The following is a 13769-nucleotide window of genomic DNA, read 5'->3' on the forward strand; positions in this document are numbered from 1 at the left end:
TCTTCTTTGAGCTTCATAAGACTTACTTGTATATAAAAGGTGTTCCATGTTTTCTAAACTTATGATCACAAGCCCTTTTTAGTTAATAGCAACCCATATGAGTTCAGCATTGTCCATAATATGATTGGGGGAAAAATGGACTGTGCAAATAGACATTGATGAAGGTCATCTAGAAGTCACAGACTCCTAAAGACCCCTGGGCTTCATATCCTAAGTATCATCTCTCTTTCTTTCTCTGTTAAATAAGGTGGGTATGATAGTTACATACTTGTACAGACAGCATTCTGTTCTAAATGATGATTATAAGAACCGTCACAGTAGCTGTAATAGTAACAATGACTAACATGTGCCAGGCACTATTCTCAGTATATTAAGGGACTATCTCACAGAAATGTCCAACCATCTGGCCGATCCACAGAAGGCAACATTACTTCCATCCACAGGAGACCCCCACTCCCTTCCTCTACTCATATACACTGACAAGTCACTCAGAAGCAGAGAGTCTGTCCATGAATTTTATATTTTCATACACTAATGTTGATGGCTGTGCTTGGTCTGAGTCATCTTGATTTATTAGATTCTCAATATCCTAATGGTGGGTGAGTCCTCAAGCAGACAGCGGCCTTGGCAGCTCCCTGGATATGTTGTCTTCAGGCTGCCACCCAACAACTCAGAAAGTTGGCTTTGCCTCCTGGGCTTTGCTGCCACACATGGGGTTCCCTCTGACAGCCTATACCCAGCTCAGCCAAGCCGCCATCTGGGGTGTGATCATCAATCTGCCACGCTGGACAACTGGCATGTGAGGCTCCCAGAACAGAACTATATGCAGGCAGATCGTGGCACATCCTGAGACCAGTATTGGTGCACTGTGGTGTGCACCCGTTGGACCAAATACACAGGTGGGCAGAAAGTCCCCAGAAATGCATGCTGGGTATTGGTTCTCTCATCCTTTTATCTGTAGACGCACATGCATGGGAATCTGCATTTGTACATTCTGCTGCTGGATGCTCCAATCTTCCTGAGATGAAATGAACCAGGGGTAACACAGTTTGGGGTCATTTTAATTTTTAAACAGCAGAAAGATGAAAGTTTTCTTCAAATAGGACAGAGTTTAGACACTTCTTTCCAGTGTCTTCCCAAAACCCAAGACCATAGCGAACATCTCTGTGGGCAGATACTGTGGTATCACACTATAGGCAATGATGAGGCTTCCAATCCTCTGAAAGAGGACACAGGATGTGAGAGGTTTCCCAGAAAATGTTACTTTGATTTGTCACACCCAACTGGTCTCACCCATGACCTAGTAAGAATATGGGTGTTATACACAGAAGCAAAATGACAAATGGAGGTAGAAGAGTCTTAATGTTGGGACTACATGGAGTCCTCCCAAACATAAGGTCTTATTAAAACCAAAGTCCAACCAACCACTATTTACCTTGTTCAACTTAATGACATCGAACTATAAGTGGGAACAAAAGAGAAGGCGGGAGAATGTGAACATTTGTTAATTAATTTCATCTTTGTGCTGATACCAGTAGGTAGTGCTAATTATCACTATTTTATAGAGGAACTCGAGACTCTGAGCAGTGGAGCAGAGCCTGGATTTGTATCCAGATCTTTTCATCTCTAGATCTGCAGTGACTCCCACTCTCCACTCTGCTGACCCCCTTGCCACACGGCCCACCAAATGAGATTCACTGACTCTTATCTCAATGAAACCATATTATCTGTCAAACTGCCAGAAACACTGGAAGACACTTCAGGATGAAGGTCAGGTATTGCAGGTGGGGTTAGCCTTTTTTCACCAGACATTACCCACAAGGAAAAGACTAAAGCAAAATGCGTGAGTGAAACAATAGCAAAAGGAAAACAGAGCCTATTCGCCTACCCACAAAAAGAAGGTGCCACAAGCACATTTAAAAATAGAGAAGATATATCTGGTAGCGGCATTTTGAAGTCTGACAGTTCCCTTTTCCTCTCACACAACCTACGTGCTCTCACTCACCTAACCATCTACCTACTCTCTTCTTGCAGCTCTCAGCTGCTGACACCTACCTATCTATTCGCCTACCCAGAAACCACCTGTCCCTCCACCTAAACACTCACGGCTGCTTTACCTGTGTCCCTGTGCATGCACCCATAAACTGATGTGGATCTGGAGATATCTTCACAGCTAGATAAAATCCGCACCTCACAGAGTGGCTGCTGCCCAAGTTTCGTAGAGCTGCCTTGACAAAGTACCAACATCAGGGTGTCAACATGGCTGCACACCTCCTGGGTGCTCCCCTAGGTTCTGATGGCAGCCTACAGTCCTCGTCACTCTTTGGCTGGGAGCTGCATCTCTCCACTCTTGACCTTCGTCATCACAGGGCTTTCTCCCTGCGTGCTTCTGTGTCTGTTCTCTCCTGTCATGAGATTAGGGCTCACCTGGCTCCAGTATGACTTCATCCTAGCTAATGACATTGACAACAACCCCATTCCCAAATAAGGTCATATTCCAAAGTCGGGGACATTAGAACGTCAGCACCTCTTCTTTGGAGTACATAGTTCAACTCACTACTGCCAGGATCTGCCAGGTGCAAAACCCAGACCACCTCATTTGGTCCTGACACTCTTTATGAAGTTGATCAGTGGCTCTCTATCCTGAAGGTTTACAGAATCATCTGCAGGAAACATCTCATTATTTTTAAAATATATTTCATGCCCATAGCACACATTACATGCAACATATCCAGACTGGGAGTCAACGTTTTAAAATGTGAAAAGAAGTACAATGCTCTCTCAGAAATGATGATCTCTGAGGTCAACCTTAACAACAATGCTTTAAAATCTGGAAACCAAAGCAAAAAGAGATAAAATGTTGTGTCTACAGTTCACACAGAATATAACCAGAACTGTGTGGGTTTTCAAACCCTAGTCTGTACCACAAAAAGTCCATTTGTTCACAATCCATGCTGTCCATCTCTGCCTGCCCAGCCCATGTGACCAACTTTGGCATGTATGTCTGCAGATCTATGTGGGCAGGTGACCTTCAAGTGGGAAGCCAGGTGTGCACTGGCCTGAGCTCTCTAGATTCTTAGTGAAGGGGGAAGTTCCTCTGGGTACAGACACTTGGCTGGAGCTCTTTGTACACACCATCACTGGGGCATGAGATGTTGCTATCAGAGTATCTACTAACCAGTCAGGGTGTGAGTTACAGGTAAGAAGCTGTCACTCTAGGCACTGTCTCAAGCGCTGTCTCATTGGTGCTGGGTCCTCAGCCCATAGACACTGACAGAATACACAGACGAAGAAATATAAATAGCAATCAATGTTACCAAGTGGGAGTGGTCCTGACTGGAGTTTTATTTCAGGTTTTTCTTTCTATAATCAGGTTGGAAAACAGTGATCCTTCTACTCCAGTTTCACTATTTTTACATCCTTTTCTCTTCCCTAAACCAGAAAAAGAAACAGTTACTAATTTGGAAACTATTGCTGATTTGGGAACCAGCTTAATCCCTGTGAATATCTGCTCACAGTTCTACTGTATCAGATGTTGCCACCAGAGAATAGAAGAGGAAAGCCCTGAGGCCTTGGAGCAAACTCCTGTAACATTCCGAGATCCTCTGAAGTCACTGTCTTGTTTTCAATATCCTCTAATATCAGTGCCCAATTATTGATCCATATGGCAGCAGGAGGCCCTGGCTTTGCAAGAGAGCTTAGTTAATAGATGCTCTGATGTCCGTGTAAGCTACAGTAACTGCCTTAGCATCTCTGATGCAGCTGTGGTTAACCCCTAATGCCACCACATCATTATCATCCTTGGCCACTTTCACCCTCAACATTGTCTTGGTGTGGACAGTGTATTCCATAGTTATACCAACATTTATCCATGCTCCAAGTTTTGATTCAGAAAACATGGAAACACCCCCACCGCATTCCTTCTATGCTTCTCTAACAGAGGCACTTTGACGTGCTCATGTGTGACTCACAGTTACTGTCTTTCTTGTTAAGAGATTGCTCCTCTGAGTTTGTTCCTGTTGTTCTCCCTCCCAAAATGTTCTCCTTCCCCAACTCCACTTATGTAAATCTTAACCATCTTTCAAAGCTTAACTCCAGCACCATTTCTGTGACGTGGCCTCTGTCTACCTCAGCCCACACCAACTTCTTCCTTCTCCTAACTCTGACTTGTGACATTTGCTTTGCTAAAACAGGGTAAAGAGTGAGCACAGGCCTGTCTTCAGTGATGGATTCTCTCCTCCCCACAAGCAGGATGCCTGAACTTTGTTTAGAAGCCTGCAGGCAGAATCTGGTTCCTGGTTATGGTAATTTGATCCCAACCCTAACAGGTGACCATTCTTCAAAAGTGGTGCACTAAAAGAAATGAGAATGTAATACACAGTGTAAGGATGCAGGGTTCTTTTACAAAATCTAAGAAAGTTGCTAACAGGACATTTAAACTGGGGGCTGCCTCTTGTTCGACCCTTGTCCACAGCAGGTGCTCATTTTCCCTTTCCAGCATCCTTGGAAGATGGTCATCCAGCTTATCCATGGACACATCCTTTGAGACCATTTCTCCAGCTGGACCATCTGGACAAGCAGGACGGTTTCTGTTTGTTAACATACTTATACTACAGTATTTCTTGAAGTTAACTTTGTGGACCATCTGCACCAGAATATTTGAGATGCTTGTTAAAATCCAAGACTTGCAAGTCCAACTCTAGGCATAACTAAATCAGCATGTGGAGCAAGGCGGGAAACAGTAATGTACATGGTTCACAGGCTTTTCCCAGGTGATGTCTGTGCACCATAGAGTGTGGATCCACTGTCAGTGGATTCTAGGCTGACAACCTGTTCCATCTCCCTAATACCAAACTCAAGTCTTCACAGCGGCTCTAAATATCCTGGAAGACCTCTCTCTACCCTCCCTCCTTAATAATACTCAGTCAAAACCCAGGTTCATTAGCTTTTCTTTACCATAAGGTCCCACACCCTGAACCAACTTGGACACATCTCATTTTTGCTGCTTGTCAATGTCTCTCCCAAAATGTGATCTCAAACTGGCACATACCTCACAAGGTATGAGGTGGGGGAGAGAGCTGGAAGGTTTTTAAAGCCTTTACTACACACTACCAATTTTGTGAAGTGCATCCATCGACACTCCCGCAACCATTTCAGCCTGAGGCAACCAGCTGGAAGTGCCATCACTTGGAAAACCTTTGCTAACTGAAGAGGCACATGAGGTTGGCTCTTCAGAGTTGTTCTAACTTGGGTGGCTTTGTTTTGATTTTCAGGTATGGATTGGCAATTGGCAGTTTTTCTATGAATCACCTGTTCCTGTCCTTTCTGGTTTCCTGCTTTTAATCGGTTCTGCCCATCCCTATGGAAAGTGAGCCCCTCCTAGGCAATGCTTTACCAAATCCTCGAAACAGCATTTCTAGGTGAAGAGGCCAGTCTTCAGGAACAGTGGGGTGCGCCCCTTCCTCACTGACTTATTCCTTTGGTGAATCAACATCACGAGGAAGAAAACTCTTTATCTTCCAGACACTTTGTAAACTGAGTCAAGAGGTCCCAGTGCTGGGGATTCTCACAACTGGATTACCTGATACTCCAGCCTACAGTTCCCTTTACCCTATTTGGTATTTCCTCTGGCCTAGAGGTAACAGTGACCAAATAATAACCAATTAGTGGCTAGCAGTGCTATTTACTGATACAAGGTAGAAGGAGGATGTGTATGATTATTCATGTGTTTGTCAATGGAGGTGACATGTATCTGCCCCAAAGTGAATATCAGAAAAGGACCAAAAAGGGAGCCATTTGGAGATAAGGCAGAGTCTGGAACAAATTAGTCCATTGGTTGACAGCAGGATCAGTATGAATTCCATGTGAAGCAAGAGTGGCTTTCCTTTTTTTCTATTTTGTATTATCTGATATCCCAAGAACAGTGTTTATGAAATTAACTGAGACCCTAATGTTAATTCATTATTTATAGCAGTTTAGTCCAAACAGCTGAGCTTCTCATGGATTTAGTTAATTTAATCAAATTCCATGCAATTATACTTTAATTAAAACTACATATGCATAAAGTTGAAATGCTGATATTTAAATCAATTGAATTTACAACCAGATTAGAAGAGAAATGCAAACGATTAATTACAGATCTGAGTTAGAAGCAAAATTTAAAATAATTTAATCCTACACTCTTTTTCTACCTGGAAGGTTGCCAAGAACCAAAGGTCATGAATTCTCATGTCACACAGTGAGTGTTAATGCTGAGATTCAAATCCAGGTTTCCTGACTTCTGATTCAGACCCTGTTCATCTGGGCTCCTCCTTGACCTTTTACTATTCCTAAATTCACTCAAGAAAAACCTGATCTTCCCCCCACCCCAACCTCAAATTTTTTTCCAAGTAAAACCTCTTCTAGGAGTCAAAGATGCTAATGTGATATAAAAGTCTTGGTTCTGGGACTTGGCCATTCTAGGCAGCCTGATAAAAGTATCTTCTATCAACTTTGACAAAACCTCAAATTTTTCCTCATTAGTTATTAACAGACACATACATGCTTGAAATTTCAATGCCCTACATTCGGTTCCAAATCTTTCATACATTAACAAATATTACCAAAAAATTTAAGTACTATGTAAGTTATCTTTCTTTCTTTACTATTCAAAGATTCCCATCACTTTCTTTTTAGACCAATAATTTTAAACAAGGCAAAAATTTTAACTTCACTTTCCCAACATTAAAGTTTTAGTTTCTTCATAAAGTACGGTATGCATGGCCCATGGGCTTTTCTCACAGAACCTAAAGAGAATTTTAAACTTAACAGACTGTTCTCAATAGGGACACAAAGTAAATTTTAATAAGCAAAAAAAAAAAAATGCTCTGATTGACCTGGATACTGATATTGTCCAGAACAGTGGGGATAAGTTGCTAAGCCTACACCGCTCTCCAGAACAGGAGCTTGCACCCCACTTCTTCTTCTCCCACCAGGAATGCTGGACCCCACATGGAAGAGATTACCCCCTTCCTCCACACACAAGGAACCCTCCCTCCTTCACATGCACCCTCTCCCCAGCCCCAACATACACACAAACCTACCCTGGGTGTCATCCTTAAGCACCATTGTCACACCAAGGTCTCACCTGTACAGTCAAACCCTGAAGCCACAAAAACTGACAACCTGCAAAGCTGTGTTCACTTCGTAAATGCTCTGTAAACCTTGAAAGCCTCCAAAAAGTTTTCTACCTCACAAGGACCCTCCTGGGAAATCCAGGCACCAGACCCCCTCTGCCCTCAGACCCAGAGGTCCTCCGTGGGGACAGAGCAGGAGCCTAAACACACTCACTGCAAATCGGACTTGGCAGTTCTCTTCTCCCAGGTAGCAGAGGTCACCCGAAGCATTGGTCTCCAGCCAGAGGTGCTCCCCGTTCACGGCGTTCTCCTGCAAGGAAAAGACCCAGCGACTTCAGTTTTCTCATCAGAGACAAAGAGGGAGTTTTAAACTTCTATTTGGATACAGGAGAGTCAGCCCAAGGAGTTTAAGCACTTCTCCTGGGACCACTTAAAATACTACTAGAATGGATACTACTGAAAGTCTAGAAATGGAAAAGGTGTTGGAAAACTTTCTTTGAGCTATGACCAAAATAGACACAAGGTCTTAAGTTGATTTATTTCAAATATGTGGTCATTTTTGAAAGATATATTCAACACAAATGAGAAAAAAAAAATCACTAAATAGTATCATGTTAAGCCTTACTTATCCAGGCCCAATGCTGCAAATTTCATGACAATTGAGATCAAAACTCTATTAAAATTTGCCTTAAGTTAGTGAGTTAGAAGGACAATAGTGGTATTAAAGTACTTTGAGACTGTTTCAAACAAACATTTGTATGAGCAGTGGGTAAATTATACTTCTCAGGGCAGAGTTTTCTTAAAACTTAGTTTAAGTCCCTGGTACTCAAAGCATTAGTAAATTTCTACTGACTCAAATATTTTACTAATTCAGTCAGGCCTTCCATCCAATTAATTCTAAATTTTTCAAACTGAATAATTTTATTGCTTCTAAAAATAGTCACAAACTTCTGAGAGTGAGCAGGGCTCACCCTCTGATGTATGATATAATGAGCAACAGCCCTACTGTCCCAAAATATGCAGGGTTTAATTGGAGAGAGGAGTGTAAACACTTGTCTTTTAAAGTACCATGAACAGAAATCCATATTTCTTATAACACATCACATTGGAAAGGATGAATTTGTATATTAACTCTTTATTTGGTTAAAAAAGAGTTCCAGTATGTTAGGGAAAGCATTGTATTAGATTAATCACAAAGAAACAAGACTAAGTTGGCAGGTCTTATAGGAAAATTTCTTATTTTACTTTATTTTTCTGTGGAGGATGCTAAACCCCAATTTGATGGTATTAGAAAATACAACATTTGGGAAATAATGAAGTCATGAGGGCAAAGGCACCATGACAGGACCTGTGTCTTCAGACAAGGGGAGCACAAGAAAAATATTCCTGTCTTCCTTTCTGCATGTGCACGGGTCAAGGAAAAGTCACATGAGTCCACAGAAAGAAAGTGGCTGTTTACAAGCCAGGAAGGAGTTCCTCACCAGGAACCAAATCTGCCAGCACCTTGACCTTGAACTTCTTAGCTTCCAGGACTGAGAAAGGAAAGCCTATTGTTTAAGGTGCCAAGTCCACGGCATTTTGTTACAGCATCCTGAGAAGGCCAATATAGTGGATGGCTTCAATAAGGAGTTTTGTAGAATAACCAAGCAACTTAGAAGCCTATCTTATGTATGAGCCACCTTTATTATAACTCAGTCCACAAGAGTCCACACCATAGTCCTCTGAATCCCAAAACGTAGCACAGAGAAGCAGAAATATAGAGCAAATGTTTTCTGGGGGAAAAATAGTAAGAATCACCCATCTTTTAAAATGAAGACATTTCTTCATGTTTAAATATATTTTCATTGCAGGGCTTATAGTATCAAATATTTTCAGGCAAGAATAACCAAATGCTATATTTTTGTCCTATGATCTAGGAGCTTCATGATGCCATTAAAGTAAGGTAAGTCCTAGAACAGCGAAGTGGGACATGAAAGTGTGGGAAAATGTGACCAGGTGTATAGTTGTCAAGGGTTAAGGGAAACCCTGAGGTGGGGATAGGCCAGATAAGTGTCCACGTCCCCCAACACCAATCCTAAAAGAAAAGCAACAACAATGAGGATCATCACCCACTACATCAAAGGGCAGCCACTTTGCCAAAGCTTCCTTCTCTTGTTGTGATGTTTATGACAAGTCATGCTCAATTTGTTCACAGACTTCAAGTCACTTTGTCTTGTAGGACAATAACAAAAGAAATAAAAGTACAGCCATAAGGTTGGACTCTGAAAGTTTTCAGCTACATATGGATGATGACAATATTAGAAAATAAAATACAAAGACACTTCTTTGCAAGATATCCTAATAAATCTATCCCCACACTCTAAAATAGTCTCATCGTCCAATTTATCCAACTTTAACTTAAAACTCATTACATAAAATAATCCCTTTCCATTTTATTATTCTTTAATTCATTCAGCAAACATTTATTCCTTACCAGTGGTACTAGGTAGGCACTGGGATAGTGCAGTAGTTCATAGAGGCAAATCTACCAAAGAAGATTGAAACTAAACACACCATAATAACAGCAAATACTACAGAAACACATAACAAAAACCCTGCCAACTATTTCAGAAAATGAAGTGCAGAATTCTGCAGTAAAGATAAAAAAAAACTGATAAGACCAATCTAGGGAGACCAAGTATTGAGTCTTGGAAGAGCCAGTAAGGCAGACAAGCCCTGGCAGGACCCAGAGAGTTAGAAGCTCACAAGTACCCCACTAACTCACTAGTCTAGTGGGCTGGATTGCGGGCCACAGGCTGTGTGCACCCTTCCATAGTATACACCCGCTGCAAGCCTTCAGAGGTATGCTGGTCAATCCTACCTGAGAACTGGGCATAGCAATAGACTTCTAGAATTAGCCAGCCTCACTCTTGAATGAGAACCTGATTTAACAGAGACACCCTTGGAAGGGAAAGGGTGTGTCGAGGTGGCCAAGTTTTGCTGTACCCTGCCACAATAGTTCTAGCATGCTGATTCTCAAACTTGGCTATATATTGTAATCTGGTGAGTTTTTAAAAACACTTGGGTAGCAGTCCAGTTCACTTTGATGGATCTGTAGTAAATCCTGGGCACCAGGACTATTCAAAATTCCTGAGGTGATTCTAATGTGCCGCAGAATCCAGGACCCACTCATCCAATAGTCCCCACTCTACATCTTTTAAGTTTTTTTTGGATAATAGGTTATAGAATTTGTCTATGAGTGAAGATCTATTACATTTGATACCTCTCGGTCTTGTACAATCATTTGTGAGAGAGGAAGAGAATCATGGCATGAGGGAGCCCAGTCAGATTTTAAGGAAAGAGGCACGGAACCCTAAGTGCACTGTGAGTAGGCTCGGAGCTAACAATACAGATCCTGAGGATAATGAAGAAGGAAACAAACTTGCATAATTTTTTAAAGAAACAGTAGAGTAAAACAAAACATCCATGTACTTAAACTACTATACTATTCTGGGAAATGTGTTCTAAAAAAAACATTTGTAATGGAAGAAAAAATATGTACCTTAAAAGGTTTATTTCTACCATCTGAAAATTGAAAAGTTGGAAATATTACAAACGCCGACAAAGAAAAATGGTTACAAGAAGTAGGATGAAGTAGAATATTATACATGAAATAGGATATTATTATCACCGAGAAGTACAAAGAAGGAGAATAGTCCTACAGAAACTATGTGACATAGAGTCAAGCAAATAAAAGTAAAATTCGAAACTGATTGATATTAGGATCAAAGCTCTACACAGAAATAAGGACTGAAAGAAACTAATCTGTCGGCAGATTGATTTCTTGACCCACACACCTACTTCTACTGGTTGCTCCCCTTTATTAGAAAATTTCAAAAAAGAGTTCTCCTTATTCTCAACTTCCTTTCCACTCCATTATTTCTTGAATTCCATCAGGAATCCTTCCTTCACGTTCTATCATAACCACTCTTTTCTAGATCACGAGTAACATCGAAGGTGGAACCAACTCTCTCATCTCCACCTTACTCAACATCTTTTGACCCAGATGATCACTCTTTTTTCTAAGGACACTCTCTCCTACTCTCTTTGTTTTTCTTGGACCTCAATGCTCTCTCCTTTCTCGTCTCCTTTGTTGGATCCTTCCTATATTGGCAAACTCTAAATATGATATTGGAGTGTCCCACAGCTCTCCTCCAACTGCGGTTAGTCCTTAGGTTATTTCCCATCTTACCAATATGACTTTATGTCCCATAAAATAATTATTGCCTCCCCAATTATTCATTCAGTAAGAACCTCTTATTTGAACTTCAGGCTCTTTAACAAAAAAAAAAAAAAAAAATTAAACTGCCCTCTCAGCATCTCCACTCAAAGATCTAATATGCATTTCAAATTTTTACATTCTCAAAAACTCTTGATTTCCTCCATCCATCAGCTCTAACTCGAATCCTCTCCCAGAATTTTCAGTAAATGGCATTTCCATTCTTACTGCATAGGCTAAAAACTGGAGCCATTCTAGACATCTCTCTCACGTCTTCTATCAGGTAATCTGATTAATTAGTTTCAAAATGTACATGAAAGCCCCATCACTTCTCAACACATCTAATAGTACCACCAGTTCTGGCTTGGAATGTTGAAATATCCCCCCATTCCAACTAGTGTCTCTACTCTATTTTGACGCCTCAGAATCTTTTCCAAAGAGCAAGCAAAGTAATTATCTTAAAATGTAAATCTGACCAAGTCGATGATCCATTTACAGCTCTTCCTTAGCTACCCAGGCTCTTGGAAGACTCTAAGCCTTTCCTTACTCAGTCCTCGGGTACCTCTCTTCTTTTCCCATCCCTCTGCCGTCTTGTTTCCTGTCTACCTGGTCTTGTGTCATACTTCTTCTCAGTGGTCAGCATGTCATCACTCTGACCCCTTGCTATTTCTCAAGAAGGGCAATGAAGCTCTCCTTCAGATGTGTTTTTTTGTTCCCTTGTCTAAAGTGGCTTACACTTGACACCAGTATTGTGTTTTCCTCACTTAATTGAGGGTTCTGTTCGAATGTTCCCATAGCAAAGATGGTTCACTGTATATTCTATTTCTTTATCCAAATTTATTATCCCTCTCCATTCTGACTTTATGTGGTTAATTTCTATTCATAGTTTGGTCATCACATCAACTATCACTACTTCAAAAAAGTTCTCACCGACCCCAAAACCTAAGTCAAGCTGTTTAATTAGTTTGTCAGAAAACCATGTTTCTCTCCCATCATTTATCAAAGCTGGAAATTATTTATACGTTGGCATGATTATTTGATTTATATTTCCTTTATTCTAGAGTCTAAGATCCATTAGACTACTGAATGTCCAAAAACTAACTTAGTGCCTGGCAAAGAGTAGATGCTTAATAAATTTGAAAAAAAATTAAGAGATGAATAAAATCAATGAATAAAGAACTGAGTGTACATTTTTATTATATCTTACTCTAAGGAGCAATAGAAAATAATTATTTTTTATCTATCTTAGTTTGGACTAATACATAACTATGGATGCCTAATAGGGATATGGCAGTCTCTTAACATCAGGAAAAGAAGCAGAGTCCTTAAAAAGAGGCATGCAAGGAAAAGATGAAGAGTACTTGGCTAGACTATGTTTTCCTATATCCTGTCCTTTCCTTGCATGTCTCTCTATGTAATGCTCAATCAAATTCAAGAAGGAAACTTACCTAAAAACCCTGGTCTTTGTGCTCAGCACCAATAAAGTAATCTCTAAGCATCTGGAATATTCTACTAGATTAAAAGTATCTATTTACCTGGGAACACTCACCATATAGAGCTGGCTTGACCTCCTGAGAAACTAGAGGTTAAGATCAATCACATGGCAGTCAATTATGTCTACATGACGAATCCCAATTGAAACTCTGGTTACTAAAACTCAGATGAGCTTCCCTGGTAGGCAATATGCCACACATATCATTACATATGGTTGCTGGCAGAAGTAAGCTAACCGTCCACAACTCCACTGGTAATGGAGTGTAATATGCCAGAATTGTGGGTATACCAGCTTTCACTGAGTTATATGAATCTGTCTGGAGAACTCCCCAAACTAAGTGTACTCTTGGGGCTTCACAAACTTGCAGCTAAAGTCAGAAGTAAGGATGACCTTCAGGACTCCTGAGTATGCATAAAGGTATCTAGCCTGGGCTGCATTATGCAAGTGCCCTTCTCTGGTTTTTGTAGCCAAGGATGCCATTCATGGAGATATTTTTTCTCTTCTTTCTGAACATATAGGTAGATCTTATTCCCAAGCCTCCCTTACAGTTAGGTGCGGCCATGTAACCAAGTTCTAACTGATGGAACATGAGCAGAAGTTCCAGGCTTGGTCCATTAAATCCTCCTATGAGCACTCCTCCATGCTCTTTTGCCACAGAGGTTCATTGGGAATTCATCCCCTGGTGTGACTTTGGAAGCCTCCTGCTGAGATGTCAGAGCACTCACCAGTATGTATCCCTGAATAAGTATCTGAGAAAGGGCTGACTCCTCACCCAACCACCTGGAAGAGTCTAGGTCTACCCCAGAGAAACAAACCTCCATTGTATTGGGCCATTACTAATTTGTCTTTCATTTATCCCCAACCAATACAGACCTCTTCTCCTTAATATTATTTTTGTCTA

General features: G+C 41.0%; 1 protein-coding gene across 2 annotated transcripts in view; it reads right to left on the reverse strand.

Annotated features, from left to right (window-relative positions):
• The window catches only part of DGKI (diacylglycerol kinase iota), a gene marked incomplete at its 5' end in the record, with an annotated part of 420328 nt that overhangs the window by 257162 nt on the left and 149397 nt on the right, over positions 1 to 13769 (reverse strand). For both annotated transcript variants that reach the window (XM_081286431.1, XM_081286430.1), the window contains one exon: positions 7330 to 7425. In XM_081286431.1, the coding sequence (XP_081142557.1) occupies positions 7330 to 7425 (96 nt within the window). The remainder of the gene's footprint in view (positions 1 to 7329; positions 7426 to 13769) is intronic.

This window comes from Spermophilus citellus (genome assembly GCF_964194105.1).
Source record: "Spermophilus citellus genome assembly, chromosome: 3".
In the NCBI taxonomy this organism is placed as follows: Eukaryota; Metazoa; Chordata; class Mammalia; order Rodentia; family Sciuridae; genus Spermophilus; species Spermophilus citellus.